Source organism: Oncorhynchus mykiss, chromosome 4, assembly GCF_057628025.1.
Source record: "Oncorhynchus mykiss isolate SJ-2025 chromosome 4, ASM5762802v1, whole genome shotgun sequence".
NCBI lineage: Eukaryota > Metazoa > Chordata > Actinopteri > Salmoniformes > Salmonidae > Oncorhynchus > Oncorhynchus mykiss.
In genome coordinates this window covers 45,754,906-45,776,716 of record NC_143025.1, presented here as the reverse complement: position 1 = coordinate 45,776,716, position 21,811 = coordinate 45,754,906, and the positions used below count along the sequence as shown (strand labels likewise).

At 44.6% G+C, this 21,811-nt stretch overlaps 1 protein-coding gene across 3 annotated transcripts in view; it reads left to right on the top strand.

Annotated features, from left to right (window-relative positions):
- LOC110521873 (voltage-gated potassium channel KCNC1) overlaps positions 1-21,811 on the top strand; it is a 155,933-nt gene that overhangs the window by 97,936 nt on the left and 36,186 nt on the right. For 2 of the 3 annotated variants that reach the window (XM_036968949.2, XM_036968947.2), the window contains exon 3: positions 14,896-15,099. In XM_036968949.2, the coding sequence (XP_036824844.2) occupies positions 14,896-15,099 (204 nt within the window). Of the gene's footprint in view, positions 1-14,895; positions 15,100-17,204; positions 17,373-21,811 lie in introns of those variants that run through there. The other variant, XM_036968950.2, reaches the window with a different exon arrangement.

Below are 21,811 nucleotides of genomic sequence, written 5' to 3'. Positions count from 1 at the left end.
TTATAAATGCAATCACAAGACTCAATCCAGAAGACATCCCTAAGTCAACACTTATTGATGTCATTCTAACTAACAATCCGCATAAATACTCGGCCGTTGGTATGATTTAAGTGATCATTGTGCAGTTGGTTGCATTAGAGACACCAAAATCCCCAAAGTGCCACCTCTTTCGTAGTCAAACCAAATTTTACACGATTCTGTGAGCAGGCATTCCTGCATGAACTTTATGCATGCAGCTTAGATAGGATTGCGTTTATTCCAGACATCAAAAAGGCATTCTCCTATTTTCATTCCATGTTTTATACTATCTGTGATGAACACACCCCTCTCAAAAAGTATCGTTTATCTGATTTGATCCATAAACAAAATACACAATGGGCCAAAGCTAGAAAGGGTAATTCCCAGGCTGAATTGCAGTTATTCAGGGCATTGAGAAATAAGTGCACCTTGTTAATACGGAAATACAAATCTAGCTTCTATTACGAATCTACCAAGGCAAACCTCAATAACCCGACGAAATGATGGAAAACCATTAAATCCATGAATGCTAACACAAACTCCACTGGTCTGACCTCAAATTCAATGGACGTGACCGACAAGAATAAACTGCTTGAAATGTTTAATGAGCATTTTGCTAAAGCTGGGCATTTATTTGATAATGAACTCCATCCTAACATCTCGAATGAGGCTGTGAATGAAACTGCCGGATGCCGGCCTATGGTTCATCTATTTCATTTAACCAAGATTGAGCTTTTAGAAGTTGTAAAGGCACTCAAATCTATTGATATTAAGAAAGCGGCTGGCCCTGATGAATATTAGCTAAAATTGATATTATGCCTACATCAGCCCGATGTCTAGTTTAACGCCGACGCTGCAAAACCAATGTCAAAGCTGACGTGCATACCTACAGTATATAACGTGATGTAATGATGCCACGAAGAATTTAGCGCTACATGTGCAACACAGCATTCCTAACCTAGCGCACAATGTCTGCTGTATGGATCGAGCAGTCAACAAGTCAAGCAGTCATTTGAAGGAGTGAGAAAATTTCAGCGAGACAACTCAAAGGCGAAATCCATTAACGCCAAGATAATGGTATTCATTGCCCTTGACAATCAACCGTTCTCTGTCGTGGATGATGTTGGCTTTTGCAGACTGGTCGAGCACCGGTACACACTACCAAGTATTCGCAATTTTTCCAGATGTTGCCCTACCGGAGTTACACACTATTGTTGAAACTTACATTCATGAGCTACTTGCTACTTGCTAGAAATAAGTTAAACTGCATTTGCAGCAGACGTGATAACTTGTCATGGCATTGAAACGCCTGCTCAACAAAAATGCCAACACAGACCGTTGAATTAACTTGGAAAAGTATTCTACTAGAGGCCGTGAACAAGCGATTCTGTGACATTCTCTCTTAGCCTCTACTGTGTCGCCACCATGCTCAATGCTAGGTACAAGGACCGCTACTTTGATGCAGACAAGAAACAGGGTTTACGTGAAATGTTACAGACACAGCGGGACAAGTTGGAAACGGACACAGTGACAGTTCGCCACGAGGAAGAGAGGCCACGGACAGACAGAGCTGAAACTTCACTGTATGATGTATGATGAAATCCTGGTTGAGACTGAACAAAGGAACAACGAAACAGCACAGCAAGTAAGTGAAAGAAATAGGTTTTGATTATGTTTTACTGGTAATGGGGACATACGTGAAGGCCAACAAAATAACTTTTTGGTCAGTGTGGTGTGTGTGTGTGTGTGTTTCAACTATTTAACTACTAGAATGATTAAAAGGCAGCTAAAATTTAAAATATCAGTTATTGGCATCGTTTTTCTTTGGCAAGGAGCACATCGGGTATCGGCCAAAAATGTAATATCAGTGCATCCCTAGTTTTATACTATGTGAAATTTCAAAAATCAATTGTACATTAAATGCCGGATGTCATTCCCTAGTAGAATTCTACTAGTAGCACACTATTGAGGAAGGGAATAGTCTTTTCACACCCATGTGTGTTCGACAACAGCTGAAAATGAACTAATAGAAATTAGAACGAGAAAGTAAGTAAGCTATATACAGGGTCAGTTCCAGGGTCAGTACCAATAGCATATTTACAATGAAAAATGTAGCCTGACATGTTGCTTTTGTATTGTTTTGAAATGTCCCAACAGTCTATGCTGCTGAGAAGAGCAGAGCTACCTGGTCTCCATGTTGCCTCCACACAATAGTTAGTCAGATGTACTAAACCTGCCATCAAAAACAACAGCATCTAGGAAGATAAAATATGGCCTTTTCTTTTTTCTAATATGCTGTCAACTGGTGTGTGGCTGTATCCTAATGCAGGTATAAACAGGCAAATTACAACCGATATTTACAGATTCATCCAGAATATCAGTGTTCTAACATGAAGAGGTAAGGAGGGACAGACTGTATAGTGATCTTCGAACTTCAGTTTTGTAGTTGGTAGAGTGCGTGATCTTCATGAAGCCTCTTACTTTAATGAATCTTTGACCTCTTAATGTTCCGACGCCCCCTGGCTCCACTACCAGGTGTTGCCACGGCATCGTGTTATAAAGCCTGTTTGAACACACACGGTCTTGTTTTGAACGCTTTTGTACAACATAATAAAATGCAGTACGACAGGATATTTCTTAACGCAGCTCTTTATTAGCTAGTTATAAGTGACAGGTAAGTATGGTATATGTTGTGTTGTGTGTGTGTGTGTGTGTGTGTTTAGTCCATCACTTTCTCTTTCTGGGGAACAGTTCACCTCGTCAGTGTATTGTTCTTTTGTGTTCAGTAGGTGACGACGATTGCCTCGGTACACCGCTCCTTCTGCGGTGCGGACGTGATATGAATGTTCAGTGTCAGCTGGCTGGATGACGACTGCTGGTTTCCAGAGGCCATGCTCCTGGATTCTAACTGACTGTGGTCCAACTGACCTGTCATAGTATCGCTTTTGTTGTTGTTGTTGTCTCTGTGCACGTTTTTCATGCATTTCCTTGTAGCTGACGACCTCAGGTTGCAGCTGCTGGTTGGTGCTGGGAAGGACTGGGCGAAGTCTTAGGCTCATGGTGAGTTGAGGTTGTCAACTGGAGTGTTGTGGTATTCAACGAGACTGAGGTAGGGGTCTCTCGTCTGCGTTTGCTTTGTCCATGAGTGATTTAGCAATCTGCACAGATTTTTCGGCAAGGCCAATACTTTGAGGGTAATGTGGGCTTGTGATGACATGTGAACTCCCATGCTTTTGTGAAGGATTAAAACTCATTGGATTTGTAACCGGGGCCGTTGTCAGATATTAAAGTCTCTACAATGTCATGCCTGGCAAAAAATTGCTTTCAGCTTGTGTATCACAGCTGCAGATGTGGTGCAGATTGGCCCTGGTTCAATCGTGATCAAGTCTTTCACTTTCTGGAAAGCAATGTCGTGTTGCTTGTCCCAGAGAAACTCACTGGACTGCTTTAGCAGCTGACGCCGAGGTGCCTTAGCATTGGAGAGGCTGGGAGCGAACTTGGCTAAGTAGTTGACCATGCCAAGCACTGTTTCCAGCTTTGCACGGTTCTTTGGTGGCTCCATTTTTTTTATGGCTGAGATCTTCTATGGATCTGTCTTGATTCCATTCGCTTTGAGAAGATGTCCGAAATAGCTGACCTCTGTAGCGCCGACTGTGCTCTTCTCGGGGTTGAGCCGGACTCCTCTCTCGAGGGACCTTTTTAGCATCGCACGGAAGTTTCTGTCGTTCCTCTTTGGTTCGACCATAGACAAGGATGCCATCCACAGTTGCCCCAACTCCGTCTAGGCCTTTGTACACTTTGCCGATCTTTCACTGAAACTTGTCTTGGGCTGAGATAATCCCAAAATGCAGGCGACGGAACCTGTACCGTCCAAATGATGTGTTGAACGTTGTGAGCTTAGTTGACTCTTCTGTGAGCTTGATAGCCCAGTAGCCTGATCTGGCGTCCATGACACTGAAGTAGCGTGCTCCCGCTAGCTTGTGTGTGATTCCATCTAGCGTCAGTAAAGGGTAATGGGGGCGTTTGATAGCCTTGTTCTTGGGTCGAGACATACTCTGAGCTTGCCTGTGCGTGGTTTCTCCACCACCACTAACGTCGGTTCTGTAACCTTGGTGACTATGTCAGATTGCTCCATGCTCTACACCTCTTTCCTCAGACGGGCGCTGAGAGCAAGGGGAATCTTTCTCGGTGGGTAGACCACAGGGGTTGCGTCTGGGTCAAGGTGAATGGTACATTCTCTGGGGAATAATCTTATTCCTGTAAAAACATCAGCAAACAGTCTGTCTCTACTGGTTCTGTCACTGATAAAACTAGCTTGATGAGGTCCATGTCTAAACATGCTTTAAGACCTAGCACTGCAGGTGCTCTAGTGTCAACAATGTAAAAGTCCAACATCTTGTCACTTTCCTCGTATTTGCATTTGAAAGTGCATGTGCCTTTTACTGGGAGCTGTTCACCACCATAACCAGTCAGTCTGCGCCTGATGAGCTGTAGCTCTCAGATGTCAAGCTGCTGTACTTATTCAGAGGAATAATGTTTACCTGTGCACCAATGTCTAGTTTGAACTTTAGCTCAGTGCCTTGTGTTCCTATCTCAATGTCAGCAAAGGCTTGTTCTGTCTCTGATATTCGATTTTTCTGTGTCACTGAATCAATAAACAGTTCATCAGTATTTTTCTCTTTAATTGACATTCTGTTAGTGTTTAAATACTGGAGAGTTGAGACCCAATCACGGACGCTGGACAGAGTGGATTTCAGTTGTAACAAAAGACAGTTTTAATGAGTCAAAGATATCTTGTCCCGCAGTTTTACGTGCACGGACCTAGTTCACATAACTCGGCAAGGAGTCAGGTGAAAAAGAGGCCTTATACAACGGTTACATTCATTTTTATACATAGAATAAAGTAGGTGGAGTCTTGTCGTTTCGGTCTTCTTGACTGGTCGGAGGGTTGGAGGCGGGCCTTGCTCTAGCCAGAGCAGAAGCCCCATTGGTGCACAGCAGAGCCTTATCCTGAGCATCCGACCAATAGAGGGGGTCAGTCTTGTGGCTGGGTGTATGTGTTCTTGCGACGGAATGTCTTTGTTTATATGAGCTATGTGTATGAATATTTATATAACAAATCCCCCTCTTCACACCTATTAGATGTGAAAACTATAGCAGAAAGGTGGCGGTTGCAATCGTGGGTATACATAAGGTGGTGCTTCTAACCTTGTCTGGTTTGCATGGTAGGTCTGTAGGTGTAGTGCTACGTTTGGGACGGGAGTGATTGGAGGGAGTGATATCAGGAAAGGAGTTAGGGACATGTGTAGGGGTTGGTGTACGTGATGTGGCAGGGTGAAATAGTTGTTCAATTAACCATGTGAAAGTCCTAGGGTTACTCCAAATATCAGTAGGAATATCACAAATAAGGGACCAGATATCCCCAGCCTCACCCAGAGAGGGAGAAATTTCCCTCTAACTGGGCGAGGTTCCCTTCTCAGGGGAGGCGGAGTTTGATGCCGCATCACCTGAGGAAGGAGTGTCTTCATTTGGAATCGAATTTAGGCCGCTCAAATCAGCTCTGACTTCAGTCAGTGTTCTAGAAGGAATTGGGGCTGGGGTGCAATGTGTAAGGTGGTGCCAAGGTGCGCCTGATTTACCTTTGACCTGGACTGAGTGTGAAGTAACCTCCTTCACTTCGTACGGTCCAGTCCACCTGGGTTCCAGCCACTTTCTCTTGTGGACTTTAACCCTCACCCAGTCACCAACCTTTACCTTCAGTAGTGGCGTGTCCCCCGGCAGCTCCCCCTCCTGGACCTTGTGAACCTGGGTAGAGAGTGCTGCAGAGAGAACCGTCAGTTTTTTCACATAATTAGACATTACAATTTGTTGTACATCAAGGGCGGGCATATGACCTCCCTCCCTTGGTGGACCATGCATGACTCTACCAGTCATTATCCCATGAGGCACATACTTTAGCTATCTTAGCTTTTGCTTTTGGTTTGACGTTCCACCAGATTTTGGGATTGGGGCCTGTACACAGATCCAAATCTGTGGGTTATGCCAAATCTTTCTTCCACCTGCCTCAGGTGTTTGTTAAATGTGAGCCATTTGTCAAATTTGATTTGTCTTGGGATGCCATACCTGGGTATTAGTTTGGTTTGTAGCCACTCAAAGACTGACCTAGCATCCTCCCCTTTTGTTAGTATTGCCTCTACCCATTTGGAGAACCTATCTACTATAACTAGGAGATAGCGTTTGCCTTTAGATAAATTGTTGGGGCCCATGTCGGTGTAGTCTATACTAATGTCCTGAAAACATGCATTAGGTACTAAGTATGAGCCCATTGGTGTTCGATGTGGTTTCTTTGGGTTGTGTCTGTCACAAACATTGCATTTGTCACAAAATAAATCATCGTCATAATATAAGTCAGTCCTATTTTTTATGTGAGGGTGCCACCAGATGTGCGAGGCCTTTTGGAGGGTCTTTAGTTTGCCTTCGTGTGTGGGGCCATGTGTTTCTCATAAAAGTCCTGGGTCCATCAGTGTGGCCTGCTTCATGGGCATGGGCTGAGTCTGTATAGATATTCACAGTCTTTCCTTTTCCTCTGATGAGGGCCTGCGTCAATCCGATGATTTCAGCTAATTTGGCCGATGCTGGTTGAGGGATGATGGCTGATTGAAGGGTGACATCACGAGGTGAGCTGTTTTTTCAATAGCTTTTGCTACTGCAGCAACGTATCTGGAGCATGTTGACTGTCCTACCTCAATGTGGTCAAGTTTGAAGAGTAGTACATCAAGACCCTTCTCTCCCCCTCTTGTTTCTGGAATAGGACGGATGAGGTGAATCCTTCCCTTTCAGAAACATCCAAATGGAACTTGTTCTTGTAGTCAGGTGCAGTCAGAGCTGCTGCCGCTGATAGATCTGTTTTCAGGAGTGCTATGGCTGTTGATGCTTCAGCCGTCCAGGCCAGGGGTGCATGGAGGTTCCTTGATCGTAGGATGACCGGTGCTGCCACCCCCTCTGGGCCACACCCAATGGTACAACACCTGATAGGTGGGATCAGGTGCATCATGTCTTCGTCCCAGTCTGCAGTGTAGAGGCAGTCATCAGTTTCTGTTGCATTGAGTGTGCAATGGATCTCAGCTTGGGGAGTCTTATATGGGTGCAGAATGTAGATTTGAGCTTTCAGTTGGTTGAACTTAAACTGGATGTGAGGGGTGGCAGGCCCTGTGGGTAGGCATTTTAGCCAGTACACTTCTTGGGCTTCAGACAGTGTGGTCATCGGCAGGAGTGGCATCCTCATCATTCTTACTGGGCGATCAGGTGTTGAAGTGGGAGGGTTGGTTGTAATCTTGCTGCTCCTGCTGCATGTGGCTAGATTCTGGGTGGTTGTTTGCTGGCTGTTGCTGATGCATGGGTGTGGGTCCTGGTTGCTGATGTTGCAGAGGTGGGTTTCCCCCACTTCCTCTTGCTCTCCATTGCTGTTGCTGCGGGGAGAGTGGTTTCATGCAATCTCTGGCATAGTGACCGGAAATTCCGCAGTTATAACACTGGTAGTTTCCCTTTCTGGGTTGTCCAGTGAAGGGCCCTCGTTGAGCCCATTGTGACTGTTGTTGTTGCATGTTATACTGCTGTGGGGGAGGGTATTGGGGTGGTTGGGCCCCCCTAGTGGCCGTGAGTGAGGCTGCCTGCTGTTGGATCATCTGAGAGACAGTCTGGGCCACTATTTGGGAGATGTCTGTTTTGGTTCCTGGCTCCTTCGTTTCTTCCGCCACCATCTGTTTCTTAGGTTTTTCTCCTTGTTGTGCTTCCTTCAATTGGAGTTTCAGGAGTTGTACCTGGAGGGACTGCACCTGGCTCTCAGCACCCCCTCTTTCCTTGTTGTGCTGGGTCACATGGTGGTGCACATGCGTATTGAATTGGGTCAGAGGAAGTGCAATCAACCCTACCGTTCCTCTGAGTTTGGTTTTAACATCTCCAGGACACCCGTTGACCACCATTTCCTTCCACATGCTGAGTGTGGTATCAGTGTGATCGAATGGTTCTTCGTGGACCGATCTCCATGTGGTCTTAGCCCTGTCCAGGTATGCTGCAGGTTGCTCATCTGGGTTGATTGTAAAGGAGGATAAGGTGGCATGGTTTCTTTCTGTAGGGTATGCTCTCCGTAGAACTTCCCATAATCTGGTACGGAAGTGGTCTATGGGCAGTGTTGGGGCCCGCCATCCAAGGTCAGCTGCTGTCATGAGGGCCTCCATGGTTCCGTGGTCGGTGGCTCTTGCTAGAAGTGCTTTCATGTCTCCTAGGCAGAGTTGCAGGCCTGACGTAAGTGTCTGCAGTTGAAGTAGCCACGCTGAAGCTCCTCCATGTAGGCTAGGCATCTGTCCCATCAGTGTTGTTAAATCAGTCATTTTCCAGGGCTGGTACTCCACAGTGTGTGCATCACCTGGTGTCAGGCAGGGGGTACTGTCCTGCCATCTCCTGCTCTCGCTCTCTTCTATCAGCAATTCTGGAGGACCGACGGAGTGTTTCGGACCCCATTGATTCGGTAACTTTGGTTACTGTTCCTCTCATTATGCCTTCCACACGGTAGGCTCCCTCTCTGTTGTTATCTTGGTTAGCTATTAGCTCCCTGAGTTCCTTAGCTCGAGCTATTGATGATTTCAGCAGCTCCTGCATCTTAGTCACGTTTGGAGCTCCCATCGGAGCTGGGGTGAGCACCATGTCAATTTCTTCTTCGTTTTCGATATCCATGTTCTGATGACAGTCCTCCCTATCCGTCTGATAGAAGTGGTTTGAATCTAATCTTGTTTGTAGGTGTCCTCTGGTTTCAGAGGTGAGAGAGTTCACAGAGGAGCATTGCGGCCTCCGTTCCTGGGGGAGGTCTCCTGCTCCTGGAATCCCAGTTTCGAACTGTTCACATACCATATGGCCAGCCGTTATCCCCAGTGTCATTTCCCCTTTTAACTCCCCTTGGTCTATTCTCAGAACTGGAGCCTGTATTGTGGGAGGTGCCCTGGGCAGGAATGGGTTGTGTGACGGGCTCCGGTGATTTTGTCCCTTTGAGTATGGCGGGGGCTGAACTGCCTCCATTGTCAATTGTGGATATAGTGAAGGAGAAACGGCCACAGGGGGAGCCGTGGGCAAGTTCTCAGGCGGAGCTTTAACATCCCCTGACGCCACAATAGCCACGCACATCATGTCTGGTGTGTTTTTGGGTAGCACCCTCCTACTCTCCTGTATGGCCCTGTAGAGCTCCACCTCCGCTCTCTCTCTCTCTCTCGTACCTACTTTTTTGAACCTGTGTATCCTGTTTCTCTCCGCCTCACTCGCTTTTGCATGCTCTACTGCGTCCTCTAATTCTGTCTGCATATCTTGGAGTTTCCCCCCTGTAGGGGGTCCTCCGCTAACATAACCTGCTTGTGTCCATTTTATCCGTAATCCTTTCCACACTTTCTCCACTTTCCCATACTGTTCTTTACCTCCCGCTCTATCAATCATACTCTGATCTAAATATTCATTGAATTTTAGTTTGGGCGTGGTGGCTGCAGACATTTTATCTAGTTCGTCTGATAATGTGTATAATGCGTTATTTAGGTATATTCAATCCTTACTATGTGGTGTTTATTTCTATCGTTGTATGCTTAGCCCGTCCCTGGTCGAGACCAGGGATGTACTGCTGTACTGGCTATGGCTTATCTCTTCCACCCCCACCCTCGCATACAAAGGGGGTTATCAGTATGTGACGCCCGCCACGTGTGTGTTTCTCCGGTATTTTATTTGAATTTGTTCAGCGATTCGTTTAGGTATTTTCTAGAAATGATTCGGCGATTTCCTTTTGGAACAATATATCAGTGAATATATGCGGTTCTATAACAATTTTCAGAGTAATTCTAGCTCTGTAGGAAATATAGATAGAATTTCTAGACAACTAAGAGTTGTTCAGTGAATTATTTAAATACTTTCTGTAAACAATTCAGTAACTTCCTTTATGAACTTATATCAGTAAATTTGAGCGATTCTATAGCAATTGTCAGAATAATTCTATATCTTTAGGAAATATGGATAGAATAGAAAAACCCAAAAATCAGTGTGTAGCTTTTAGCGTCTGTCAAACAAAGTCTGTACTAAGCTCGGCGGCTTATTTAAATACTTTCTAGAAACAATTCAGTAAGTTCCTTTATGAACTTATATCAGTAAATTCCAGCGATTCTATAGCAATTGTCAGAATAATTTTAAACTTTAGGCAATATCAACAGGAATGAAAAAAAGCGAAAATCAGTATTCCAGCCCGGCTGCTGTCAATCAAAGTTGCACGGCCATTCGATACTAAGGTAGCTTTGTCTATCAGCACGTGTGCCTAATAGCCCAGTTACGTATCCCAACCTAGCGGTTTACTCCGCGACAAGCGTTTCTTTCAATTTAATTTCCCCGGTCTCAGAATCATGGAACGTCAACTTTGGTTCATATGTTTTGTTTGATGTGCAATAGCCACCTCATTCCCGATCTCTGTCTTGTGGAACGCCAAACTTACATATCCTGTATCTACTCGACTACACCTCTTACATAACCTATTAAATAATACACAGCTTTTTTAATAGGGCATTTTTCATGCAGATTCATTCAATCCAACCACACCTCCACAAGACCTATTCGATATTATATGTATCAACAGGAGATTTTACTTGCAGATTCGGTTCATCTATCATTCAACTATAACCACACCTCCACAAGACCTCATTCGATAGTACAGAACGTATCAAAATAGGACATTTTTACTTGCAGATTCGGTTCATCTATCATTCAACTATAACCACACCTCCACAAGACCTTATTCGATAGTACAGAACGTATCAAAATAGGACATTTTTACTTGCAGATTCGGTTCATCTATCATTCAACTATAACCACACCTCCACAAGACCTTATTCGATAGTACAGAACGTATCAAAATAGGACATTTTTACTTGCAGATTCGGTTCATCTATCATTCAACTATAACCACACCTCCACAAGACCTTATTCAATAGTACAGAACGTATCAAAATAGGACATTTTTACTTGCAGATTCGGTTCATCTATCATTCATTCATTCGTATGAAATTCTCATTGAATTTCCAACATCCATAATTGTGTCCTTTACGTGTTAAAACACAGCCACTATTTAACGTCACCTCTATACACAACCCAATACATATATAATTAGGACAGTTTTCTATGCAGATTTCAGAACAAATAGGATCCCTGGAGGAATTTAACACATTGGTCAATCACAATTCACACATTCCTATTAAAATAGCTGAGTATAGGCCAATTAATAAGAATATTTTTCTTTTTTTTTTCTTTTTTTTTCTCTACAAAACAAGATATCTTTAATCAATGTCTTAGGTTCTTATGTAAAAAAATTTGGGCACCGATTCATACATTGGTTTAGGCTATAATACAATATGCAGATTTCGATATAACAGGCTCTGCTCACCTTATATAGAGCGTTCCGATCAGATTTCCTGAGGCAAGATGAATGGCTGGGGAAGTCACTCTTCCGTCTGATTTTTTAGCCGTGATCAGTCTCGTCCTCTCACACTAACTTATCATAGATTGAATTCAAGAATAACCATCCTACGCTACCAAGTTCTGTTAGTGTTTCAATACTGGAGAGTTGAGACCCAATCACGGACGCTGGACAGAGTGGATTTCAGTTGTAACAAAAGACAGTTTTAATGAGTCAAAGATATCTTGTCCCGCAGTTTTACGTGCACGGACCTAGTTCACATAACTCGGCAAGGAGTCAGGTGAAAAAGAGGCCTTATACAACGGTTACATTCATTTTTATACATAGAATAAAGTAGGTGGAGTCTTGTCGTTTCGGTCTTCTTGACTGGTCGGAGGGTTGGAGGCGGGCCTTGCTCTAGCCAGAGCAGAAGCCCCATTGGTGCACAGCAGAGCCTTATCCTGAGCATCCGACCAATAGAGGGGGTCAGTCTTGTGGCTTGGTGTATGTGTTCTTGCGACGGAATGTCTTTGTTTATATGAGCTATGTGTATGAATATTTATATAACAATTCTCTTCACTCACTGTGTGTACTTTTTTTTCCACGGTAAGCTCAGCACACGTTTGCAAAGTGACTCCATTTTCCACATTTTGTACACTGTTTGCCTTTAGCTGGGCAATTTCCCTGTTGGCCATGCACTTTGTATCCACAGCATCCACATGTTTTGGGGCGTTTTGAGTCTGTGTTGCTCTGTTTTTGGAGTTATGTCTCTCTACGTTCTGAGGCGCGCTCTCTGTGCTCCGGAGGTGTGCTTTGATGTCTGCGTGCACTGCTTGTTCACGTGATGCGCTCGTGCTGCCGCGCGAAACGGTTTTCATCTGAGCCAGTGCTAGCTCGTGAGATCTGGCTATGTCAGGCGTTAGCTCAGACCCAATATTCAAAAGTTTCTCTCTCATTGACGGTGAGTAATCTTACTCGCGGTTTGCATAATCACAGCCTTTCATAAGCAGACGCAGCTCAGTCACAAACTGTTCAGAAGATTCGCTAACTCCCTAAACTTTCTCATGGAATTTGTACCTAGCGAAAATCATATTGGTCTTCGGCACAACATATGCTTCAAAACGATCGTAGTATGTTTTCAGTACCTTTGATTCAGCCTCGGTAAGTGTCCATGTTGTAAATATCTCTCCCTTTTTCACCGATACAGAGGAGCAGGTAGCTGAACTTTTCCTCTTCTCTTTCCCTCAGAGGACCCGCGAACATTAGCTCCACATGCTGTTTGAACTTACTCCAAGCATCGGGTAAGTTTGTAGACTCCCAGTCCATTCGAGGTGAAGGAACTCCAGCAAAATCCATATTTTAGTCCTTTTACTCTGACACCATGTCTTGTTTTGCACACAAAATAATAAAATACAGGATATTTCTTAACGTAGCTCTTCATTAGCTAGCTATAAATGGTATGTTCACATGTCTCATACCATGATCAACTGACCATGACCTCACCACCTGGGTGGTCTTAAAACTTCTTCAGGATTGGTGGGTCCTCGGCTGGACCTAATGCGACTAGCATGAGGTTGTAAGTAACAAGAATATTTCCCAGGACATAGACATATCTGAAATTGGCAGAAAGCTTTGAATTCTTGTTAATCTAACTGCACTGTCCACTTTACAGTGAAATAATACCATGCTATTGCTTGAGAGTGCACAGTTCAGAACATGGAAAGTTATTAATAAACAAATTAGGCACATTTGGGCAGTCTTGATACAAAATTTTGAACAGAAATGCAATGGTTCAGTGGATCAGTCATACACTTTGCACATACATTGCTTCCATCTAGTGGCCAAAATCTGAATTACACCTGGGCTGGAATAATACATTATGTCCTTTCTCTTGCATTTCAACAATGATTGTACCAAAATAAATACCAAAGAACGGTTGTTTTTTTCTTTGTATTATCTTTTACCTGATCTATTGTGTTATATTACCCTACATTCCTTTCAAATTTCCACACATTTCAAATGGTACCAAAAATATGCATATCCTTGCTTCAGACAGTTTTCAAGGCGAAAATTTAAATAAAGGGGCGAATTCCTATTAACCAATCATACGGCAGTACGGTGGTAAAATGCATCCAATTACAATTCAGTATGTTTACACATTAATATTACACACACATGCTCACACACACACACTCGCTCAATGACATATACTGTACACATACTCACAAATACACACACACACCTCTCTCCCTCTCTCACCACTTTCCCTCTCTCTGTAATATGCTATTTACTGAATTTCTCTCTCTCGCTGTCTCTGTGTCATTGTAAGATTTGGCCCGCTGGGTTATTTCTGTAAATTGTTGAGCAGTAACTCAAGTCTAATTAGATTTGACAGCTGTGTCGGAAGCTATAAGCACAAGTTACCCCGCAGCATCTCACCGCGAGTGTGTGTGTGTGTTTGTACGAGTGCGCATATATGTGAGTATCTACACTCTGTTGTATCTCTCAGTTCCCCTTCTCTTTCTCCCCCTCCCCCTTCTCTCTTTCACTCACTCTCCCTCACTCTCTGTTTTGTAATGTGTGTGTTAATGTAATGATGCTCAACTCAGTGTGTGCTTGTGTGTGTGTGGACCTGGAGACGCTGGGCTCCTGCCTCCTCTCCTCCACTGCAGTGTTTTGGTCACATGATGAGCAGGGCTATCACAGGACACTGATGTTCTTCTCCCCCCTCTTTGCCTCCTTTCCTTTTTCTCGCCTCACCGTCTTCACCATGTACAACCCGCACTCTCACTTTTAACAATCTCATCTCGTCTTATATTAATTTAACCCTCTATCTTCCTACCCCTCTCTCGTTCTCACACATCACCCTCCTCTATGTCTCCTTCTTCGTTCCTGTCTTTCTCTACTTCCTTGTTCTTATTATCTCACCTTAAACCTAATTGATCTTGTTGTCATACCTTTCCCCACCCCCCCTTTTCCTACTACTTATTTATTTCTCTGCCTTCTCTCCTCTCCATTTATCCCCCTCTTCTTACACATTCTTCCTCCTCCCCTTCTCCTCTTTCTACCTCCTCTTCACTTTATCTCTCCTGCCTTCCACATATTTTCTCTCTTTCGCCTCTCCATCCATTTACCTCTCCCTTTATCTCTCTCCCACCCTTCTCCTTCCCCCATTCCTTACACCTCACCCAATCACCTTATCTTTCTTCTTTCCTACTAATTTCTCCCTCTGTCCCTCCCTACCCTTTCTTCCCTCTCCCACCTCCTCACCCTTCTCTGTCGACCCTCCTTACCTTTTCTTACATGGCTCCTTGTCTCCCCCCTCCCTCTGACCCATCGCCCCCCTATCTTTCTCCTCCTTCCCCTCTCCCCCCCCCTCTTCTTCCCCCTCCTCCTCTCCCCTCCAGATTCCAAGCAGAATGGCGATGCGGCCAATGCAGCCCTGGCTAATGAAGACTGCCCCACCATAGACATGGTGCTTGGGGAGGAGAGGAGTCCTGCTGCTGGGGGTCTGGGCACCGGCGGGAGCCGTGAGCGCTATCCCCATGACCGCGCCTGCTTCCTCCTCAGTACCGGAGAGTTCCGTGCTACAGACGGCAACGTGAGGAAAGGTATGCCCAGGACAGGGTCAGGGCCGGGGTCAGAGTCAGGGGCTGCGCTCCGCCATACCCAAGGGTTCAGTAGCTCGACACTCAGCAGCTCAACACTCACTGTGTGCTCATGACACTCCCATACACACACACACAAACACGTACAGAACTATACACTTCAGAGCTGGTTCAAGTACCTTAGGTCAAATACTTTCATTAAACTTAACAGTATTTGAGGTGCGTTTGATTCAGCTTTTTGTTTGCTTTTGGAACTATTCCATTGGTTCCATCGTACCAGGCAAATGTAATCAAGTGCATCTCTTGGAATTATTTGACTTCCAATTCACACATACATAAACACACACACACACACACACTACGGAAACACTAGGTATTGCCCTACCACCTCTCTCCTGACCCCTCCCCCTTCTCATATTTCTCATAACCAATGATTTTGACTGACAGTCACAGACCCCGCCCACAATATCCACAGGCTGTTTTGAGCTGTCTCACGCTCCAGACATTCCTATATGAACTGGGTTATGACACATTATGGCATAAGTGAAAGTGTTTGTTGGACCAGTTCCCACATGCTGTATTCAATTACATTGGCACCCCACGTCCACTACTGTATATGTAAATGTGCTGTGGTGCTTTCTAATGCCGTTCTGGACACTGGAGTTGTAAAATATCATATAGGTATTATTGCCTGAGTTTGGTACATATCAGTACATATCAGTACATATCAATAGTGCTCCATTGTAGCTCAGTTGGTTGAGCATGGTGCTTGCAATGCCTGTATAGTGGGTTCAACCACCTATACGTAAAATGAATGCACACATTATGTCACTTTGGATAAAAACATCTGCTAAATGGCATTTATTATTATTATTAATTATATTGTTTTTCGACATACATGCACTTACAGGTACTCTATTTCAACCCACCGGTTTAGCTCTGCTTTTTCTTCAGCTTTAATGCACATTTTCACAGCCTGTTCTAAAATGAGATCTGTACGGAACGATCGCTGACTGAATAGCTATCACACTGCATCTGGCTGTCAATCTGTCTTCTACTGCCTGTAGTCATGCTATCTATCCTATCTATCTATCTACACTATATATACAAAAGTATGTGGACACCCGTTCAAATGAGTGGATTTGCCTATTTAATAAGTCACACACATTGCTGACAGGTGTATAAAATCGAGCACACAGCCATGCAATCGCCATAGACAAACATTGGCATTAGACTGTTCTTAATGAAGAGCTCAGTTACTTTCAATGTGGCACAGTCATAGGATGCCATCTTTCCAACAAGTCAGTTAGTCAAATTTCTTGCCATTTCCTGTTTCTGCATGACAATGCCCCTGTGCACAAAGTGAGGTCCATACAGAAATGGTTTGTCGAGATCAGTGTGGAAGAACTTGACTGACCTGCACAGAGCCCTGACCTCAACCCCATCGAACACCTTTTGGATGAATTGGAACGCAGGCTGCGAGCCAGGCCTAGTTGCTCAGCATCAGTACTCGACCTCGCTGTGGCTGAATGGAAGCAAGTCCCCACAACAATGTTCCAACATCTGGTGGAAAGCCTTCCCAGAAGAGTGGAGGCTGTCATAGCAGAAAATGGGGGACCAACTCCATATTAATGCCCATAAATGTTGGTATGATATGTTCGAAGAGTAGGTGTCCACATACTTTTGGTCATGTAGTATTTATCTGTATCTATCATCTATCTATCTATCTGTATTGTGGCTCTCATTCTGGCTCTCATTTATTGGTCATGCTTTCTTCCTCTTTGTCTCTCTCTCTCCTCTCCACACCCTGTCTGCTTGCTATCGCTCCACCCATCCATTCATCCTCCTCTCCCCTCCTCTCCCCCTGCCCTCCATTTCTCCATGCTTTCTCACTGGACATCTTTTTTATTTACCTTGTACCACTCACCTGCTTCTTCTTTCACCTGACATCCCCATGGTTCTACCTCCAACAATTCAACCCCTTCCACCTGCCATTTTGAACCTCAACCTAAAACGAACCCCCCGCCCGGCCTGCCCCCGACGTCCCCGATCCCAAATACACTCCTCTACAAACCCCACTCCAACACTCCCCTCACAACAAACACCAGACGCTGCAGCGGCCAGCCCGGCATCCCCTCCAGGAGAGGAGTGGTTCAAGCCGGAGGGGCCTCTGCTACAGCAGGACCTCAATGCAAAGTCAGCCTCCTCCTGGATCAAACCATAGCGAATCAGAGGTAACACAAAAGACACATACAGAAGTTTGGTTGAAAGCACAATGAGCAGACACACAGTAACACAGTAACATGGCAAGCGTGTGCATGCCCACACATCCGCACACACAAACCACAGCAAAGTACACACACACATGAAGTAACATGAAGTAACCCCCCCCCCCCCCCCCACACACACACACACACTCTTAAAAGGTTGTATGTTTAAGAATGCATGACAGTTAATTGCTTCTTCCTTTAAAGCTTTAAGGTTTGGTTCAGCATTTTCATGGTATATTATGGTGCTAAGTGTAGGGTGGGAGGGTAAATGTATGTGTGTTCGTGCTCGGGTCTGCGCGTGCGTATGTGTTTGTGTGCGTGTTCGTGCGCGGGTGCGTATGTGTGTGAGTGTGTGTGAGTGTGCATGTTTGTGTGTATGCATACAGTGCCCTCATGAATTATTGGCACCCTGGGTGAATACTGTATGAACTCAAGAAGGCAGTGAAAAAATGTAATTGTTGTTTATCAGCTTGATCTTCCACTCAAAATATCATATGAATCGAACCTTTAATTGAGTTCAAATTGATCAAAGAAAAACAAATGGTCATCAATAAGTAAATATTTTATGAATAAACATGCATGTCACAATTATTGGCTCCCCTGCATGTAGTACTTTGTGTACCCTCCCATTGCCAAGATAACAGCTCTGAGTGTCACGTTCGTTGAAATGAGCGGACCAAGGCGCAGCGTGCATAGAGTTCCACATGTTTATTAAAATGAAACTCGCCAACAAAAACAGCAAACGAGACGTAACGACTGGAGTGCTCACAGGCACTACACAAAAACAAGATCCCACAAACTAAAAGTGGAAAAAAGGCTGCCTAAGTATGATCCCCAATCAGAGACAACGATAGACAGCTGCCTCTGATTGGGAACCATACCCGGCCAACAAAGAAATAGAAAAACTAGAATGCCCACCCAAATCACACCCCGACCTAACCAAATAGAGAAATAAAAAGGCTTTCTAAGGTCAGGGCGTGGCACTGAGTCATCTCCTATAATGTTTGATGAGGTGGGAAAACACATAGGAAGGGATTTGAGACTATTCCTCCATACAGAAACTCTACAGATCCTTCAGGGTCCTTGGTCCTCGCTTGTGGGCTCTCCTCTTCAGCTCACCCCACAGGTTTTCAATGGGGTTTAGGTCAGGGGACTGGGATGGCCGTTGCAAAAGCTTGATTCTGTGGTCAGTGAACCATTTTAGTGTGGATTCAGAGGTATGCTTTGGATCGTTGTCCTGCCGGATGACCCCGTTTTAGCCTCCTGGTAGAGGCAGACAGGTTTTGGGCAAAAATATTCTGGTGCTTGATGGAGTCCATGATGCCATGTATCCTAACAAGGTTCCCAGGGTCTTTGGAAGTAAAACATCCCCACAACATCACGAATTTAGCAAACTCCAGGCACTTACGTTTGTAGTTTGGTGACAGCAGAGGCGGCAACCCTTCCAAATAACTTGTTGGCATAGAGGTGGCATCTAATTGTAATTTTGGAGAGTTGGTGTCCCCAAGATGTAGCCAACTTTGGCAATTCTCCAACTGTGATCCTTGGAGATTTGTTTGCCTCTTGAACCGTCCTTCTCACTCTGTGTGGGGTCAAAATAAACTTGCGTCCTCTTCCAAGCAGGATTATCACTGCATCAGTTGTTTTTCAATTCTTAATTATTGCCCTAATAGTGGAAATGTGTATTATCAGGGTTGTAGCTATCATTTTATAGCCATTGCCAGATTTGTGAATGTCAACAACTTTTTTTTATTTTTTAAAATCTAATTTCATTTGTGTGTTCTCTGGCCTTTCCCATGTTGATGGATGACTAAGGGAGTTTAGCTTGTGTGTCGCCATCCCAGTGAAATAGGAAGTCATGGAAGGACCACTTAAGAGTTCCCAAAGAGTCAGATGAACTTTAAAAAGTAAATCTTAATCGGAATATACAGTACATTAATTAGATTATGTTCCTAAGAATTTCTAGGGGTGCCAATAATTGTGACAAGCATGTTTTTGAATAAAATAATTATTTATTGATGAATTTTTATTATTATTTTTAAATGTACTTTTTTTAAACTCAATTACAGGTCAGATTCATATGATATTTTGAGTGTAAAATAAAGCTGATAAACAATTACATTTTTTCACAGCCTTTTTTCTTCCTATTTACCTAGGGTGACAATCATTCAGGAGAGCAGTGTACATCAACGTATGTTTGGAAATGTATGTGTGTCTCCCCACATTTAACACAGTTCAACCCCAACTATGGCTTAGCCTTTGGTCAATTTCATTCAGTTCAACTTCTGCACTTAACCTTACATTACACACACAGACAGACACACAACCTTTAACCTCCATTTCTGCCCTCCGGATGACCCCAAACCCCCTCTCAGTTCCTGCAGACCAGTGTAGTCATCTCTCTCTCTCCCCCACTCTCTATTCTCTCTCTCTTCTCTCGCTCTTACTCAACCTTCTCTTCTCTCTCTCTCTCACCACCAAAACGCCACAACCGTTTTCCACTGAGGGGTGAGAGAATGTGCCCTGAGCGAATGGGGCCGATTAGACCTACATGACTCATTGGATCCAATAGAGGGAGAAAGAGAGGATGAGCGAGAGGAAGAAAGAGAGGAGCCGGGCTTAATTGTGCAATGGGAGGCTAAATGGCGTTATGTAACGTGATGTGAGCGATATGATGGCCACCCCCACCTCCCCCTCCTCATCTCTTCCCTCCCTCCATCCTTCCTTCCCAGATACCTCGCCTGCAATCTCAGCCCAGGCCTGCATTCAAATTCACCCTCTCCGAACTCCTCCACACACACACAACACACAGGATTTCTCACCACGTGTACTTGTAGCCTACCCCTCGACTCCCCGTCTTAGAGCCCTGTTACACACCATAAACTGAACCCTTCATGACCCATTTGACCAATTAAACCACTACGCAACGCTACCAACATAACACAAGATTCTGATCGGGAGTGTGTGGGTGTGAATGAGCTACGGTACATGTTTGGCTGTGGATGTCCCTCTGTCCATCAGTTAGCGCTGTGTGTGCGCTTGCGTGTATATATGTGTGTGTGTGTGTGTGTGTCGGCTGCGATGCTAGCCCTCTGTTCTCTGCAATGAGTGTGTGCGTTTGTGAGTATGTGTGTTAGGACCACCATGGAGAGGAGGGTGGGGTTGTGAGGGGGCCATATCTTCTGACGTGTCTGTTGTTGTTGTCTCCCTCCTCAGGTTGTGTCGTGTCATGCGTTTGTATGTCGGCTCTTGTTGCTCTGTGTTACACTTGTCTGTCTGTCACTGTCCTCTCCCCGGTCTCTGTCCGTCCGTCTGTCCGTGGTGTGTCCTGTGTTTTCCTTTGTGCTCCCTTTGTTTTTGTTGTCATTTTTGTTTTGTGTTGCCGTGTCCTCTTCTCACTCCTGTGGCTCTTTACTCTGGTGTCTCCTCTCGCCTTACTCAGAGACACCAGTACAACTGCCATGTTTAGCAGTGTACAACCAGTCACACAAACAATACACAAATCCAAGATACTGTATAATCCATACACAATTGGAGAATTCTGAGAGAAAAAACTGTGACTCATTTAAATCCAGATGATTAAACCAAATCAGTGTTAACATGTTTGTGTCTATATAAACTGGTAGCAGAGTAAAGGCCACTGGTGTGTTATGGTTAATTTCTTGAAGTGAAAGCTGGTTATCTCTCTCTTTCTGGAATTGCCCTCCACTCTGAGGTGACCAAAACATTGTTTCATCACAGTACCAGGGGGGTGCCCCTATGTGCTAGTCCAGAGTCAGTCCTCTCCAAGACTGACTCTGGATCAGATCTTATGCCTGCTCCCTGCTCACCACAAATGTCCCTATACGAGTGGCATTGACTCAAGCTGACGTAGTCTATACAGCAGTAGACCTATGAATGTTAGTGGCTGGAGTGGGGGATGCATTTGGCTGTGCTGAAACACTGTTCACAAGTTTTTATTTTTATTATAATTTTTTTAACCTTTATTTAACTAGGCAAGTGTGTTAAGAACACATTCTTATTTTCAATGACGAACAGTGGGTTAACTGCCTGTTCAGGGGCAGAACAACAGATTTGTACCGTGTCAGGTTTGAACTTGCAACCTTCCGGGTTACTAGTCCAATGCTCTAACCACTAGGCTATCCTGCCGCCCCATCTAGTGCTTTTTAAGGTGTGCTTCAGTCTTTTAGTGGGAGAGCACTGAGGCCAGGCTAGATCAAAACATATAGGTCTAGTCTAGATACTGTACACACTTTGGGAATTAATGGCTTACCGGCACTGGGCAGGTGTATAGCGCACCCCTCCACACACACAGTGTTACACACAGACACAGACAGACTGGCAGACAGACAGACTGGCAGACAGACAGACTGGCAGACAGACAGACTGGCAGACAGACAGACTAGCAGACAGACAGACTGGCAGACAGGCTGATTTACAAGCAG